Source organism: Amblyomma americanum, chromosome 2 (genome assembly GCF_052857255.1).
Source record: "Amblyomma americanum isolate KBUSLIRL-KWMA chromosome 2, ASM5285725v1, whole genome shotgun sequence".
Lineage (NCBI taxonomy): Eukaryota > Metazoa > Arthropoda > Arachnida > Ixodida > Ixodidae > Amblyomma > Amblyomma americanum.
Window position 1 is genome coordinate 145,878,443 of NC_135498.1, and position 18,011 is coordinate 145,896,453.

The 18,011-nt window shown below is 46.9% G+C and overlaps 1 protein-coding gene across 5 annotated transcripts in view; it reads right to left on the reverse strand.

Moving 5' to 3' along the window:
- The window catches only part of LOC144119151 (monocarboxylate transporter 13-like), a 64,072-nt gene that overhangs the window by 11,202 nt on the left and 34,859 nt on the right, over positions 1–18,011 (reverse strand). For all 5 annotated transcript variants that reach the window (XM_077651852.1, XM_077651853.1, XM_077651850.1 and 2 more), the window contains one exon: positions 13,221–14,045. In XM_077651852.1, coding sequence (XP_077507978.1) covers positions 13,221–14,045 — 825 coding nt within the window. The remainder of the gene's footprint in view (positions 1–13,220; positions 14,046–18,011) is intronic.

The following is an 18,011-nucleotide window of genomic DNA, read 5'->3' on the forward strand; positions in this document are numbered from 1 at the left end:
CGCATGCAACAAAAAACCTAAGCGAACGATTCAATAAAGATATTCCGGAATTTTGGAGAGAGACAAACTAAAAGGCAGTCAGCAATAATAAGAACTCGTGCAACGTGAATGGAAATTTTGAGAAAGGCCAAACTAATAGCCAAAACCTCTGCGAATAATATAGGAGTATAATCACTCATACTAACAGAATAGCTCCAAGCCAGATCCTGTGATTATATCCCAATCGCCGCCTTCTCACAGCTTCCGGAGGCATGAGTGGGGAGAACAGTATGATGAGCAAAATTCTGTAGATGTTCAGAAAGAATACCATGCAGGATATTTGCGGTCATATGTTTCGCATGGGACGGGAAAATATGTTCGTAATAGAAGACGGGGCCAGCCTGCATATCAGCAACTCCTTGCAAGGAGACTAGATCAACCTGAAGCGGGGCTAAAAGATTCTGCGTGAACCTAACTTACGGAAGCTTATAGCATGGCCAATGATTAGAGAAAAACAGGTGTGGCCGAGATAGAAAAATGGGAATATTAACGACGGGTGCCGCGTCAAAGGACCTGAGGAAAGTACGCACTGTTAGAAGTTGAAAGCGGGAAAAGAGACCGGGATACGGGCTTCCATGTGAAAGACAGCGTTTGAAGCTGATTTTGGGAGCCCGAGGCATAGCCGTAGGGCACACCTTTGCAGTAAAGCTAACCGCTGCACCTTTTAGTTTGCGCTACCAAAGAACAAGATGCAACCAAATTCAAGAATCGGTCTCATATAAGCCTTACAAAGGAACAGTAACGTTTCGCGACGCATGCCAAACTTTTTATTGCGAATTTGTGCCAACCGGCCCACAACACGTCCGCCATTAATAACATTATTCTTAATATGGTCTCGCCAGTCCAAATTTTGGTCATAAGAAACGCCTAGGTATTCAACCGACTCCACCTGCGGAATTGGGGTGGAGCGGTATACTAGCCAGATGTACAAAGGGTTGCCGAGCGGAAATACTAGCACGCCACATTTGCTGACATTAAGTGATAAATCAATTTGGTCCAACCAGATTTCAATAGAATTCAGGTATACCTGCAAATACTCGTAAAGTGCGTGAATATCCTTTTCTGATGCAAAAAAGCTATATCATCTGCGTATTATACATGAACTGTTATGCTAAAATGAATGAGTATGTCCCGAACTAATATGTTAAAAGCAGCGAAGAAAAAACAGATCCTTGCGGCACACCTCTGTATTGGACATAGGCATCAGAACAGAGATTCATCTGTACAGAAGAAAAATCTATCTTTTAAAAATCCACAAATCCAGGCATAAATGTAGTGCAGTGGTCGTGGCTGAGCAAGGTTGTTAATAAGGACCGTGTGCTCTACGCTGTCATAAGCCTTAGCAACATCAAGTGTCACTAAGGCCGAAACTTCCCTCTTTTGCACTGAGAGTCGTATTCGGCTTTCCAGATCCACATGCGTGGACCATGTGGAACAAACGCGGCGAAATCCAATCTGTGCGGAGCTGAGGCCGTTAACGTGATGAACATGCTTTTTGAGGCGACTGTGTACTACTCTTTCTATTAGCTTTATTAAATTTGAGGTTAAAGCAATTGGCTGTATATTGTTTAGTCAAAATCCATTCTGTGCATTTTTCAAAAGTAAAATTATTTTTGCAATTTTCTAGCTTTGAGGAATCCAAGAGTTTTCCAATGACGCATTTATATTATCCAGAAGGTGAGATGTAAAGTCTTATGCTAAAATCTTCAACATGCCCACAGTAATCCTATCAGATCCCTTGGCAGCAGACTATATCGACGAAACAATTGGCAGGAGCTCCGTAACGTCGACCTCAGAATAGTCCGACCGAGCTGGGGGTGAGAGTGTGAAAAGGCTCCGTTTTCTGCAGCTGGAAACATAAAGCCAGCCCCTGAGCGATAAGTTCAAGGTTTTGCTTACCCTCCTGCGGAGAAAATCCTATTGACTTTATGCGGTTGGAGGCCGGAGATAAGTTATTGTGCGCCATGAATATATATAGATCCTTCTTATTCTAGGTATTTGAGAGATACGCCTTTAAATTTTGATTATAATCCTCCTACACTATTTTAACAGCTTCTTTCAAAGATGCAGAGAAAAATTTATAGTTTATCCTATTAGCTGGGCTTTGATTATAGGAAACGCTTTTCCGGGCTGCTTTTCTACGACGATAAGCTTTCTGACACTCCTCCGTCCACCAAGGAGACGGCTGTCTGGCAGGGACAGTAGCGCACACAGAGAATACAGAGCTGTCATCGGCATCTTGCAGAAAGGAAATTGCCCGCTGAGCTCCTTCTGCTCGACCTGAGCTAACTTTGGAGGGAAGCGAGGTAGATGTCATTTAGCACGTAATGTGGTTTATAAATTTCATGGTTGCACCACCTTTTCTGATAGGAGAGGATAGAATAGTAAAGGTTGTTTAGATGTACCTGAGTGCTCTCTTGACCATGCAGATACCCCATCCCCACGACAAACTAATGTTAAATCCATGACTGAACGACTAACTCCTCGCATAAAGGTTACTTCTTCGGAATTGCACGAACAGACTGCATGATACACAGGATTCAAAGCGACTACCCCAGACACTGTCGTTCGAATCAATCAAAACCCCTGCGATGACTGTGCTGTTTGCCCCACTCAGCATGCTATCCAAACAGTCTGTCCTGTGAACACCTATAGGAAAGTAGACGTTAGCAATAGTAACTTTGGCGCACTGGGGAAGGAAGATTTCAACCGCTAACAGCTCACAGTCAGGGAGCATAACTTTCTGCGAGATTGATGACCAGTGACATATTTTTGTATAGATCATTGTTATTAACCCACTACCTCTGCCATTAATGCGATCTTCCCTGAAAACACGAAAGTTTTTCATTTTCAATGATTTTAGTGGAGAAAGGCGCGTTTCCTGCAAAATCACAATATCTGGAGTATGCTCATGAAGAAGTAATTCAAGATCCTGGTGAGAAGAAAGTACGGAGCGACAATTCCATTGCAGAACTTTTAGACCTGCCATGACTATTTACTGATGAAAGAGGCAGCAACAGCCTCCTTGAGCACATCAGTCTGGGGATAAGTTAGGGGGGTGCTTTCTTTGCTTTAAATTGCTGAACAGCTGACTTCGAGGGTGAAGAAGAAGCTCGTAGCTCCTGGGAAGGGCTGAGCATTTCAGTATCCGTGGTAAAGATGTCTACTTGAGAGACACTGCCAGGAACGCTGTTCGCAGGCGGGACTTGGGATGCGTTAGGAGGCGACGTGAAGTGACTCTTACTAGCAGCACAATTTGGGAGCGATGCAGGCGTCGCCGCCGAAAAAGATGATTGAGAAGGCAGAGACTGGCCTGCAACAAGTTGAGATAAAGTCTCGGTGAATATGCACAGCATTCGCTTGACCACCACAGAAAGCGCCTGTTCTACTGAGGACACTATCGAAGTAGTCAAACTTGACTCTATATCTGCAACTGAGCTTCGCGCGCGGCTGGCATATGTATTATTCTTCCGATCCAGAAGTGCATATGCATCTGCTCTCTAGCATCGCTTCGCTTGAATTATATCTAGCAGGCTTTGTTCGTAAGCTAGTTTCGAACAGTTTGCATCATCAGCTGAGTGATTGCACTTGCAGAGGCAACACTGGGGCTTATCAGAGGCGCAGCTGTCGTCCGAATGCCCTTCTCCACAAACACGGCAGTGTGTCGCCGATTTACATGCTTTACCACTGTGACCTAACCGCCAACAGTTGGTGCATTGAAGTGGACGGGGTTGCAGAGGATCCACACGATACACTATTGGCAAGACCTTGAGAGCAGCAGAACAGGAGGAGCCAGCAAAAGTAGTTATAACTGATTCTGTCGCTACACGCAGACCATTTAATTCTCTACTGCACCGGTAGACAGAAAGAACCCCCACACCTGCATCCTGAAACTCTTCCAGTATTTCCTGCAGGGAAGGTGAGGGGTCCACTCCGTAAACAATACCTTTGGAGCATGCGAGGTGTTTAGGGATGAATGCTTTCACCGCTAATGACTGAAACATTTTACACTGGACCAGGTCTGTGACACAACCGATGTCAGAGGATTTCCAAACAATGCCTCTACGGCCGAACGGTCACACCTCAGAGATCTGTAGATAGTGGGTAGTTAGAGAGCTTAGCTCCTTCTAAAGAGCCTTAGAGCTTTTCATCTTGATCATTCTCTCACAAATCAATACGAGAACCGTAAGGATAACGTCAACTTCATTTTTTCGAAAAACGTCCCGCGGCAAGCTTTGGATAGGCAAGCTGTCAAACCAGGCTGCCGCCGCTCCGCCGGGAGGTAAGCGACATACCTGAGCCACACGCGCCCTCAAATGCACATTAACCGTGCCTACAGACTTAACCTTAGACCTGGCCAAATTCCCCACGCAGAACGGCCTCACCAGAGATGAGCACGCAGGCGCCACCAAGACACCACAGATGAACTCTCAGCCAAGCACCAGCAGACGCAATCGCTTCTCTTCGCTGCCCGTTATCTCTTCGTTCGCAGCTTCATCTTCAGCAGCGCCGCTACAATCCCGCGATGCCGTTTGGGTAGATATGTTCATGAGGTGGGTGGGGGGGGGGGGGGGGGGCTTCCCCGTCTACATCTACCGTCTTGTCGCCTATTGACATGGTGATTTCTTGCCTTGAGGCCTGTGCCGATGAGATCACCGCATCGGTCGCCGCACTCCGGCGTCCACCCATGGAAAACCATTCGCCTCGTCCCATGTCTAGGCGACCCAGGATTATCCTCAGTCTGTTACACCGCGCCAGTTAAGCCAATTCCTTGGGCCGGTGAATTTTTCCCTGCGCTTCGTACCGCACTGCGTAGAGCTGCTCCACCCGCTCAGCGACCTCCTGCGGTCAACCAGTGTCCCGTCCTCTGCAATTTCCTGGTAAGTCGAAGCTCAGGCCGTCTTTACTCCTGCCAAGCGCCCTGTCGCGACCGATGTGCTTCTGATCTATCTGCGCAGCAACGCTCCTACTAGATTGATGGTGCATGCCTCTAGCGTGGCTGTCGAAACCGTCTTACAGCAGCTCATTAACTCCGTGCGGCGACCTTTGTATTTTTACTCTCGGAAACTACTTCCTAGTGAGACACGCTACAGCGTCTCTGGCCGCGAGCTACTCGCCATTTACGCTGTCAAACAGTTCTTTCGACATTTTCCAGAAGGACGCATGTTCAACGTGCTCATAATTCATTGGAGTACGTTTTCTGGACTAGCTTATCGAAATACATGTCCTGCTAACTCCGCCATCTCGCGTACATCTCGGAATTTACAACCGACATCCGTCACGCGACGGGTGCCGACAACAGCGCCACTGATGCCTTTTCGCGTATAGCTGCGGTTGACTCTCCAGCTTCAACTATCGACTGGGCCGCATTATCTTCCGCAAAGCAGGGTGACAGTGAGCTCAATGCTTTTGGGGAGAGCCCCCGTTCTCTGCAACTACGGCTTGTGCCTCATCCGTGCTCGCCTGACCCAATGTGGTGCGATCTCTCAGCAGACCTTCCCTGCTCTTTTCTTCTGGCTGCACTCCGCCTCACCATTTTTCAGTCGCTCCACGACATTTGTCACCCAGGCATTTGGGCTACTCAGCGCCTTCTCACCCAGTGCTATATCTTGACCGGTATTAATGGTGATGTGTGCGCGTGGGCGGGCATATGTCTCCCCTGCCAGGTGACAAAAGTCTTCCGTCACACCAAGATTCCTCCCCAGACCTTCCTTGCCCCCGGCCATCGTTTACGTCATGCTCCTTTCGACATCGTGGGTCCTCTACCCATGTTCCAAGCTACTGTTACATCCTCACCACGGTCAACCGCTTCACACGCTGGCCGGAGGCTGTGCCCATTTGTGCCATCACAGCCTTCATTTCTTCGTGTGTGTCTAGCTCTGGTTTCGTTGGGTTGGGTTGGAGTTTATGGCACATAGGCAGCTAGGCAATCTTGCGCCAAGCTCAAGGTATAGAATAAGCTTCCTGTAGAATGTTTAGAAATGCGAAATATTATCGATGGTGTAGATTGCCTAAAAGATTGTACTGTTTAGTAATAACAGAGGAGACGGAATTTGGAAATGGCGAATTGTAAAAGCTTTAAAGAAGGTCAGGTAGCCTCAGCGGCTATCTTTCGGTGGGCAAGGATCCTGAGGCTCCCAACCAATCAAAAATAAACCCCAGACTTCTTCTCATGAATGAGAAAATGGCTGAGGTCTACTAAAAAAGTCCAGCAAAGCCGCTGGTCAGAATTTACAGCTTTTCGAAAAATCCTGCTTCTCTTGAAAGGTTAAAAACGCAAGACTTGTAAATATTGCACTGTCTCCTAAACGAATTATTGAATGAAACGAAAATATTTGTCATAAAATTGAAGAATGCGTTTTTACCTAGTCTTTCCAGTTTAACACAAGATAATAACGTGGTTAATCAGTAAGTTCACCTCCGCATTCTTCGCAAAGAGGTTTGTCTTCTTTTGTTAGGAGGAAGTTGTGCGTAAGGTGTGCGTGGCCTGTTTGGAGACGGCAGAAAATCACTTTCTTGAATCGTTCCTGGTGCACACACGACTTCCATTCGCCTAAGACGGACTTTAACAAGCGTATTTTAAGCTCCTGTTAACTATTTTTTTCTACGGCCACGCAGACTGCATAGCATTCTGCAGTGAAAATGGATGCGCACTGTGGAATTCGTACTGTTTTCTCCGACTTTCCTCGCACCACCGCGCTTCCTACGTAAACGCCCGTTTTTGAACCATCAGTATAAAATTTCGTAAAACTACTGTATTTTTCTTCTAGTGCTGGTAATTCTTGCACTATATATTGTTGTGGAGTTTGTTTCTTATGGCACTGGGTAAGAGTGAGTACACAGATTGCAGGACAATTGTACCTGGAGGCAGTGGATCTCGTCGAGCAATGTCGGGTAAAGTATCTAGTACGCAGAGGTTTTGGCAAATATTTTCAAAACGCATGAGGAGTGGCCTGATAGCTTGCGGTTTGTTGTTAAACAGTGTTCTAGAAGGGAACTTTGTGACTATTGGGTAACATTGGTTTTTGGGCAGCGAATGGATTTTTAAAATCTATGAGCATGTGAGCAAGGTTCTTCTGACTGTAAGTGACGGTTCGTTGATTTCTACATAAGGACTCTTTATTTGCGACACCCTGTAAGCACCGGAGGAAAGGCGCAAACCAAAATTATGTATTGGATCCAGTCGTTTCAGGTACGAAGGTCTCGTTTACCCGTAAACTATGCATCCTTAATTTAAGGCAGAGCGTACCACGGAGCGACAAATTTGTAAAATACATGTCCTGCCGGCATACCAACGTTTACTTACTTGACAGTACTTTGAGTATATTTAGGGATCCGGAGGCTTTCGTTTTCAGCGTGTTTATATGAGGCAGGGAAGTGAGCTTTTTTTTATCAAAGTTGACGGGTATCTGGGTTCCGTTCAGGTATATGAATGGGTGGACTTGTAGGCCTCGTTTCAGTGAGAAAAGGATGGTTACAAGTACAATAGAGAGAGACGGGCTAGTTGGTGACTATTAGTAGAGTGAATTAGTGGAGTTATTTTGCTTGGTTTCAAGATGCAAGGATGGTTACTGTTTTCAGCCTGGAAAACTGGAAACCATTCTGATCTGCCCATGTCTCTAGTTCATTCATTGTTAACTTTATTTGTCTCTCGCATGTTGCTGCGTTTGAGGATGTGCAGGCTATTGAAGATCGTCAACATACACGGAATAAATAACGGACTTTAGGGTTCTTTTACTCATTGAATTCATGTTTATAATAAACAATGTCGTGCTTAAAATACACCCCTGAGGAACCCCATCCTCTTAAACGAAGCTCCTGGACAGGGTTGATCCTAGGCGTACTTGAAATGAGCGGTCGGAAAGGAACTCATTCAGGCAGCCCAAGATCCTGCAGCAGATTCATAGTTTCCCTAGGTCGCGGAGGATACGAAACCTCCAGGTTTTATCATACGCTGCCTCCATATCGAAGAAAACGGCAAGACAGTGCTGTTTGTGTATACAAGCTTCTGTTATTGTGTTTTCTAGGTGCACAAGACTGTAAGTTGTTGATCTTGCCTTTTTAAAACCACATTGATGGATATCTAGAAATTCACGGGATTCAAGGACAAATGTCAATCTAATCTTAAGGACTCGTTCAAAAGGTTTCGCAAGACAGCTTGTGCGCGCTATCGGCATGTAGCTACTTGGAGAAGTTGGTGGTTTTCCAGGTTTCAAGATTTGCACTATGATGACTTCCTTCCAATCTTTAGGTATTTTTCTTTCTATGAATATTTTGTTTACAAAATTGAAGAGTACCTCTACAGCAGGCGGAGAAAGAGGGGCAAGTGTTTGATAGGGAATCTGGTCGGGTTTTGGGGCAGTTTTTTGTCGGCAGTCAGTACAGTAAGGATTTATTGGAGAGTAATTAAATTGTCGAATTGTTGGTTTGCACCTCCACTTTTGGAAGTCTTTGTTTTTCGGCAATATTTTTGTATTTCAAGAATGACCGCGTATAGTGAGGTGAACTGGAAACAGCAACGAAATGTTCCCCCAAAATGTCGGCCTGTTCTCTTATGCTTGTTTCTGTACCAGGTGTTGTCAAAACAAGAATCGTGAACGTTGAGAGACTTCCATTTAATTCTCGAACCTGTTCAGACATTTTTTTATGTGATTTGACAGTTTATAGGTGAAATATAGCTTTTCCATGATGCTTTTCCGGCACTGTGACGGACATACTGCGCTTATGATGTTGCCTTTTTAAAATATACGAGGTTTTCATGTGTAGGGTACCTGCGAAATTTATCCCGAGCTTTATTTTGTTTCGTTTTTGCTTCCTTGCAATCTTGTGGTTCTTTATAACCTCTCCAAACGACTGAGGAATAGCTAAGTGTGCAGCACTTACGATACAGTTTGTGAGTAATTCATTGATCCGATCAATGCTCAAATTTTCTAAAACTATCTTTTCTAATGTGGCTTCTGCTCAAAATAGTTGCCAGTCTGGAAAATGAAGTTTCCAACGCCGCGGTTTTGTGGGGATTATTTCACGTGGAGATGTTAAACTGATTAGTACAGAGAGGTGATCGCTGCCATATCGGTTGTCGACGACCTCCGATTTAAATTCACTAAAAACTGACGATGAACTCAATGACAAACCAAAACAGCTCATTTTCCTCGAGGCTGGGGAGCATCATGTGACCTTTTCTGTGTTTAAAAGACGTACATTGTTTCTGAGGATAAAATATTCGATTGTTTGGCCCTGAGGGTAGCAGTGCTCGCTTCCCCAAAAAGGGGAGTGGGCGTTAAAATCCCCAACTTGCAGATATGGCTCTGGAAGTTTATCGATCAGTTCTTCTAGATCATGAACTGTTAATGTTAAATGTGGAGGAAAATATACGGAACGGATTGTTAATGATTTTCAGCTGACGAAGCTGACTGCAACCGTCTCAAGTTTTGTTTTGAGTGATTTCTCGAGCAGGGACGTCGCTTTGGACGATAATTGCGACGCCCCCGAAAGTCTGTTTGCTTGCTCGCGATCGCGTCGGGAAGTTTTATAATGTTTCAGGATATTCATATGCTGTGGACCTAGATTGGTTTCCCGAAGACATAAGGCTACGGACAACGTTGACCATAATATATCTGTTATGTCACTGCAATTCTTCAACAGTTCTCTACAGTTCTACTGAACTAAAAAATCCACGTTTATGTTTTGGGGTGGAAACGATATGGGGTTTACTTATATTCTGGTACCGCTATGAAGGCTCTGTCTCTTTTGCGCTCAACAGAGTTGTTTCGCCGCTGAAAAGCTGGCGGATTGGTAGTTACATCCATCACCTCGTCAGAGGTGCTGTAGGACCGAGGAGAAGCTGCGGTCGTGTTAGTTTTAGGCCTCTCCTGACGGGGAGAACTCCTGCTGGATGCCGACCCATGGAGAGGCGCTCCCTGCTTTGGTAATGGAAGGGAAGCTTTAGCTGACCCTGCTTGGGGCGTGGATGGCCCTGCCATAGGCTCTGGGAAAGTGGTCTCGGCTGGTGCCGGAGTGCTGTGTGGTACTACGCCCCTGCGCACCACCTCAGTGAAGTTGGGTTTCGCTGAGACGCAGAATGTGTTCGTGAGGGCAAATGGCCTCCTCGCTTCTTTAAATGAACTGTATTTGGTCTTTATGGTGATTATTTCATTTTCCTTTTTCCAGGACGGACACGCCTTGGAGCATGCCGCGTGGTCGCCTTCGCAGTTTGCGCAGCGCAGTGCTGCGTCATATTCCTCAGATTCGTGGTCCTTCGAAGCGCATTTCGCGCAGGTTTTGCGGCCGCGGCAACTCTGTGAGCCGTGGCCAAACTTCTGAGAATTTATGGATCGTCGGGGATTGTGTATGTATTGTCTGCCGTTGACTTTCAAGTATCCAACTTCGATCGTATCGTGCAAGGTGCTGGTGTCAAATGTTAGGAGCATGTGTTTGGTATCTATTTCTTTGTTATCCTTGCGGATTTTGATTCGGTGAACGTCAATTACATTCTGGTCGGTGAGCCCTTGAAACATTTCGGCTTCTTTTAAATGGATGAAGTCACTTTCTGAGATAATGCCTCGGACTGTGTTAAGGGATCGGTGGGGAGCCACGGAGACAGTGACGTCCCCTAATGAAGCAATGTTCGATACTTGCGAGCACTGGATGCTCTCGCGTAGTTCAAGGAGTAAGTCGCCGCTGGCCATTTTTTATACCTTGTAGCCAGGGCCCAAGGTATCTGTTAAACATTTGGACACAAGAAATGTTGATATTATTCGGGATTGCTTTTCTTCGCATTCACTGTGTATTACGTGAAACTTTGAGAATGCCGGTTTCTTTTTTTTTAAAAAAAAAGTCATCTGCTTCATTCCGCCCTATTTTGAGAGAGCGATCAGGTTTGGAAAAGAGGGGAGCCATAAAAAATTTTATTTTTTCGGTCATGGTGCCAGCTACCCACCACGGAGTCCAAAAGGGGACGGTACAAGAACTTAAAGCAAGTCTTGCCCACGCCCGCTGTATCCCTCAACTATAACCAAATATGACGCAACTCAGGGTGGTTGGCCACACAAGGTTAACCCTCGCCGCAAGGAAAAAGGGGAAATCTAAGAAGTGAATAGGAGACAGGGGAGTTGTGAGAAAGAAGATAGAAAAATGAAAAATGAAAGGGAGGATAGTAAAAGGCTACTGCCGATTTCCCCCGGTCAGGTCAGGCCGGAGGTGCAGTCTACGAAAAGCTGGGGGGCCAAAGTGGTGTGTCGTCTCCGCTGAGGGGCCTTACAGGTCCAAACGCTCGGAATCGGCTCAACCACCAGGATCCCCTTTTCCCCGTACACGGCGATGCGACGCACGGCTAAGCAAAGGCTGCTCGGGTCCGTGGTGATGCACTCTTCACCATCATCCCCCTGCGAGGATGTCCCTGCGGATGCTCGGGATCCCTTGGTGTCGCCACTCAACATCTGCCAGAAGCAGATGCCCCCTGCGGAGGCTAGCTTTGGATGTCCTGACACCGTGACAACAGACCGTGAGCGCCTTGTTTGAGTGCACCCTGTTTGCTTCCATTAATAACATTCTCGGCGCCGAGCATTGCCATACCACTGCGTACCATCCATGCGCCAACAGTGTGTAGGAAAACATTCACCGCCAACTGAAGGCCCCCCTAGCTACCTGTCCCAATTGCGCCCACTGGGTTGATGCCTTGTCTCTTGTGCTCCTGGGCTTACGGGTCGTTCTCCGAGTAGACCTACAATGCTCTGCCGCGGAGCTGGTGTACGGTAGTTCCCTGTGTCTCCCCGGAGACTTCTTCACATCAGCGCAGCTAGTTGCCCAGCCGCAAGAGTTCCTGCATCGTCTGGTCGACTCTGTTAGAGACCGCCGGCCTATTCCGCCTCGCCCCCAACTCTAAATACAAGTTAACCTATGTGAGAGTAAAAAGAAAATAGGCTCGCTTCTAATGCACTTCGTTTTGTGGGTGAGGCATGTCGCTCAATTCGCGGGTAGACCTCAATTCCTAAATATACGGAACACTCACCTTTGGCAGCGGAGGCATATTTCCCGAAAAGCATAGTTAGTTGATGAAGTTATGAATGGAAGGAGGCTTTTAAAACCGGCGCCAGAGGTTTTAAGGTCAGTACAAACAGGAGATTGTAACCTCTGTTAAAATTTTCGTAACTGCCAGAACCTCGCAAGTTTTGAAGATGAATTTGTTTCCTTTGCCAACCGTAAATAATCTGTATTTTCAGTGAAGAGAATTTAGCCCGTGGCTCGTGCTCCGAGCCTCACCTAAAGAAGAGTGCACTAGAGGACATCTTACTCTTTTTTACTTCCGTTCAGGCTAATTCGTGCTTAGTGTTGCAGCATTTAGTAAGCTCTATTGCACATGTCCTTTACGTTTCGCCTCCGTCGAAACGCGGCCGCCGCGTTCGAGTTCGAACCCTGAAATTCCGGCTCAGTAGCCGAGCGCCCTAAGCACTGAGCCATCGCGGCAGGTCCGCTAAAAACCAAACTGAGCCACCCTCAGGGGTGCCCTGATTATTGCAAAATTATGCACCATTCTGACCATTTGAAGGACGAGCACATCAACCGCAAATTTTCGACCGATGCTCTGCTTGTGCCTCAACAATTCCAGTTTGCTAGCAGAAATTAGTTCGCATGCATTCCTAGAAGAAACTAGGCCCGGAGGCATTCTTAACGGTTCGGGACGTGGTCAGAGAAAAAATTATCCCGCTAATCAAAGAGCGAAGGCCGATGCACCAGTTTACGAACAACGCAATCGTGGGAAGCTATCTACTAACGCTTTCTTCAAATCGCGTGCCCCTTCGCGATCCTGCAGAAAAACTTGCCACATTTAGTATTAGGCTCTTCGCGCTCTCTATTCCCTCCTGAAATATTTAAAGTGTGAACACAGGCGTTCCCCCTTGTATCCCGCTTCACAACTTAAGGACCATCACAAGTCTCCCTGATCACTTTCAAGAAAATATTTCTTTACTGAAAAAATTGCTTTTATATTTTTCTCAAAGTTCCCCTTCTAGACAAAATAAATTGAGCATAACCTCTTTATACAGCAGTTATGAAAAAATATTGCTCACTTCATGGTACTGCATTGGAAAGATATTCCGTGGCATATGCGAAAAGCAGTCTTGCGCATGATTTTTTTTAGTCACCGTTAACGCCCATGTATGCGTAATAAGAATTTGGCTCACCTGTGAAAGGAGCTTTCCCCAAGAGCAATGGACCACAAATGGCTCCCATGATGCTGTACCCCACTGCCAGTCGTTCGAGTCCCAGGTAGTCTGCCATCAAGACGCTGTGCATTGTCATACCACAGCCCATAAATAGGGCAACAGCAAGGCACGCACACAGAAGCGTCGCGAATCCGCTGGTGAAGGGCAGGGAGAGCAGGGACACGCCCAAGAGAGTGTAATTGAGCACCATGAGTGTCGCCCTCCGAAGACACTTCTGATCTGCAAGAAGCGGCAAGAAGACCCGCCCCACGAGGTCCGCGATTGAGAAGTAGGGAATCAGAGAGACGGCGTCGGGCAGCGACACGCCCTTGTCCAAAGCGAGGTCCACGACGGTAGCGAAGAATATGTCGAGAATGTAGCTCAGTGAAAGCCACGTGATCATGAGGACATAGAACATGGCGCACTTGACAACGCCACGGATGCTCCGCAGAACAGCCCGCGAGGTTGAGATCTTCGGCCTTCTGTGGGGCTCGAGCTCTATGGTAAAGAGCGAAGGTCGCCGCGGCTCCACAGAGTGCTTCTTCTTGATCTGCTCGTTTCGAACCCAGGGTGGTTCTCGGAACGCGAGGCTGATGGCGAACATGTTCATCAAGATGGCACCAAACAGAAGAAGGCTGTTGCGAAAGCCGTACGTATTTCTGAAGAACAGCAGCAGCTGCGGGTAAAAGAACGCACTGACGGTGGAGCCGGCGAACATAATGCCATTTGCGGTGCCGCGGTACCGGTTGAAGTACATGCTTATGATGACTTGCAGCATGGTTACGACGATGCCGAGGCCGAAACCTGTGTGCGGTGAAAAAAGAGGTGTAAGAAACATGGATAGGTGCAGATTTTAAAGACCACAATGTTCAATTAAACTAAGCGCAATAAAAAGTAAACACAATGCCTAGGACGCAAAAAAAAAGATGAAGGAACCTTCATTGATAACAGTAATTTAAATGCAATTTACAAGAAGCGCTGATATTTTGCCGCTTTCTATATTTTTCCAGAGTGTCAACAACCGTGTCTAAAACAAATGGCATAAAACGGAACTTTAAAAACAGAGTCCAATTCACCACAGTCTAGCGGCGTAATAGCAAAAGGATTTCGCTTTAAGCTGCATACGCCTCGCTGGGCTCTCACATGTTTGGCAAGGTTAAGCATATCATAATCTAAACAGCTCCCAGAATACAGTAGACGGTGCAGTACCCTGGGTGAGCCGGAGGCTTTCTAACAACTGGTTTATTCGCGCAGCAAAATTCTTATCGCCCAAATTTGTGTCGCTCTTTTCAGTTCTGGCAGCTATCACGATTTTACGGCCTGCTTATGAACAGATAACCCATTGTAAGCGGCAGCATTTGCAATTTACGGTGACTAGCATACAGGTAGCTTGCTAGCCATCTTCCTTTGCGCAAATCGCGCAAGCGCTATCCCCGTTATTCGTAGCAAGTCAAATGTGCCTTGGAAAGGCGAAACCAAAGTCGACAGTCAAACCAACACGTTTCACTGCGTGCAATACGTTGCTGTCTAGTCATCATCCAGATCCGTAGTAGAAACTCAAGCATTCGGTGAAAAAAAAAATAACTCTTCAATTTGCAGGAGTTTGGATATTCTAACAAATCTCTTTTCGACCATTTGCCTAGCCTTCAAGGGACCATGAAATCGCTCGTGACTGCAAAAATTTCTTAGCTAGCTTCATAACATCGAAGATATCGGAGACTAAAGACGGGGTACGTGGCTGTAGCGGGCACCTGCAAAAAAACTGCGCTCGCACAATATTTCGGGCTTATAATCCTAAACCTCCTGCCATGTTTTTTCTCGAACACCGTCTCCTAAAAACTTACGAAATTCACAAAGAATACAAAAGCATGTCGGCAGGATCTACTAAATTTGAATGTAATCACGGTCGACCTGTATGGCTTTTATGCCGCAGGTTAATAAAGGTGCGCATTCCTGCTTCGTACTAACTTTTTTCCTTCTGGTGCAGCCATCTATTCACTGCGCTAATGACGCTCTCGTCGTCTAAGAGCTGGATACACAAAACGCTTCTTCTGGCGGCCAGAAAATATGAACATCAAACAGTGCTCAGTAAGCGCTGTGAGGAGGATGGGGCAGAACAGTCCACCCAATATTGGCAATCGCTCCTTTTGTTTTCAGGCAGGTGTGAGAGGGGACATTGCCGTTATGGTTGAGAATCTCCCTCGCGCTGTTGTTACTTCGGTCACGCTGGTAACGCTGGTACAGCTTCTGCAGGGTATTGATGTAAGTGACCCAATTTACTGCCTAGCTCTAAGGTGCCGCATCCCCAAGGGTATCTAAATCCATCAGTGTCCCCAAAAGCAGTGACTGTGACTTTTCTGGGCGACTCAATCGCCTTGAATTTTCTTGTTCTTGGCGAACCTTGATGACGCCATTTCATCGATTATCTTTTTATCTCTGGCTCAAACTGATGGGTCTAGGTTTCATCACCGGTCAGTATCCGAGACAAAAAATCCCCCTGTTCAGCATCCAAACGCTCCAGCAGCTTAAAACAAATTACTTCTCTTTCCGTAATGGAACTAACACTGTTGCTACTTATAATTATTGATCGATTCACTCTCGCCCCGCCATCTGCAAATGGGCTGGGTTAGTTTAGTTAGTAGATCGAATGCCCTGTACAGGCATAGTCTCTGATTTGAACCCGAGACAAAGACCAACTTTTTTAAACTATGGAGTTTTTGTGAAAGCTTCATATCTTTCCTTTGTAGCTGTATGTCTCCGCTTGGCTAGATACTAATTGGCAATTGCCCATTACTACAAATCTACTACACATTGTATATTGTTTGTGTTTTGTTCGCCCGTGTGTTAGTATTTGTGATGCAATGCATATATGTATAAGCATTTAGATTTTAACTTCTATATTTTTAAATGCTGTGTGAGATGCATTACATAATATCAGCCGTTGAGCTTGCGCAGGCTTGCAAATTTCTTCTTGTCAGCTCTCCAAACAAACGTTTTGTATTATGGGAATACCTCTTGAAGCCCCAAATTCAATATAGCTTGCCTTTTGCAGATTGCAGGGCGCCGACATCCATACATTGACCCTGCTTGGCACACGCATTTGAGCCCACGCTTATTAACTGCTCTGTCGTCTAGCTCTGTTCCAAGTGCTTGATCTTCAAAGAATGTTGCCCTTCGCTGCATACACCCTACAAGAAAACACCCTACAAGAGGCAGTCAATTGCGTACAAAGGCAAGCAGCAAATTGAGGTCCCCGCTGCGCACCCGACAAATCCGAAATTATCCGCATTCAGGGCTAGGCCTACAAATCTCCCGGCGAAATCGAGGTTTACCTCGAAGGCACGAGAATAAAGGAAGTCTCTTGTATCCGCATCCTGGGCCTTTGGCTTCAGAGCGACAGGAAAGCCAACCACACATTACAGCGTGTCCGGACAACTGCCCTCCAGATCTCCCGCATGATTCGGCGCATCACCCGCAACCGAAAATGCATGAGAGAGGAGGATACAATTCGACTGATACAGGCTCTAGTTATGAGCCGCCTGTCATACGGTCTCCCATTCCTACCACTTCTGGGGAATGAGCGAGACAAAGCAGATGCCGTCATCCGTACCGCCTACAAACATGCGTTAGGCCTCCCGATGTACATGGCTAACTGCCACCTCGAGGACCTGGGACTGACCAACACAATAGAAGAAATTCGAGAAGCCGTCCTAGCATCGCAAAAGGAACGCCTCCTCACCACCAAAGCTGGACGCGCAATCTTGGAAAGAGTGGGTTCCCCGGCTGACATACGCGCCGTCCAGGACAACCGAGACTTACCCTCAACTCTGCGAACTCGCTTGTATGTAGCTCCACTCCCAAAGAACATGCACTCGGACTCACAAAAGGGGCGACGAAAGGCGCGAGTGGACTATCTGCGCCGCGCACATCGATAGGCACAAAATTCTGTATACGTCGACGCAGCCATGTACCCCGATTCAACAAACGCGGTGGCGGTCGTCTTGGACACCAATTTCAAGGAAATCGCCAACGCCTCCCTACGAAACTGCTCTCCCGCAGTAGCAGAAACTGCTGCAATTGCCCTCGCAATCCAGCACGGCGATGCTACGGGAAATGAGTTAAAAATTATTACCGACTGCCAGTCGGCGTGTCGCCTCTTCCTCACTGGTAGACTTCCACACTCCTTCGCTCCCATTCTGACCACCCCACAAGTTCAAAATTCCACATGCAAGCACCAAATCACTTGGACTCCTGGGCACGAGGGGCTCGAGGGAAACGAGGCCGCGGACAGTCTAGCTCGAGGATATACTAACCGAGCGACTAACCTCCCCGACCTCACCCCTCTCCCCTCTACGTACGGCGAGCGCCTCCTCCTTCTCCGAACACAAAGACAAGTCTATCCCCCACCACACCGCAAGCTAACGGCGGCAGAGGCGAGGGAATGGCGATAACTGCAGACGAACACCTTTCCTAACCTACACAAGTACCACATCATCTTCCCCGACAGATATGACAGCATCTGCCCCTGGTGTGGCGGAATTCCAACAACAATCATGTAACACGGGGCTGCTCCGGTCCCAAGCCCCCCGAATAGACAAACATCACTCCGAGGAACAGTGGGAGTCTGCCCTGCTTCTGCTTAGTTCTGACTTGGCGACGCAGCGAAAGCTGATATCCCAAGCAAGAGCAACTGCGGTGGACATTGGGGTCCTTAAATAAGGACTCCACCCAAAATCTGTATTTTCGCCTCTCTATCCTACCTTTTTGGAA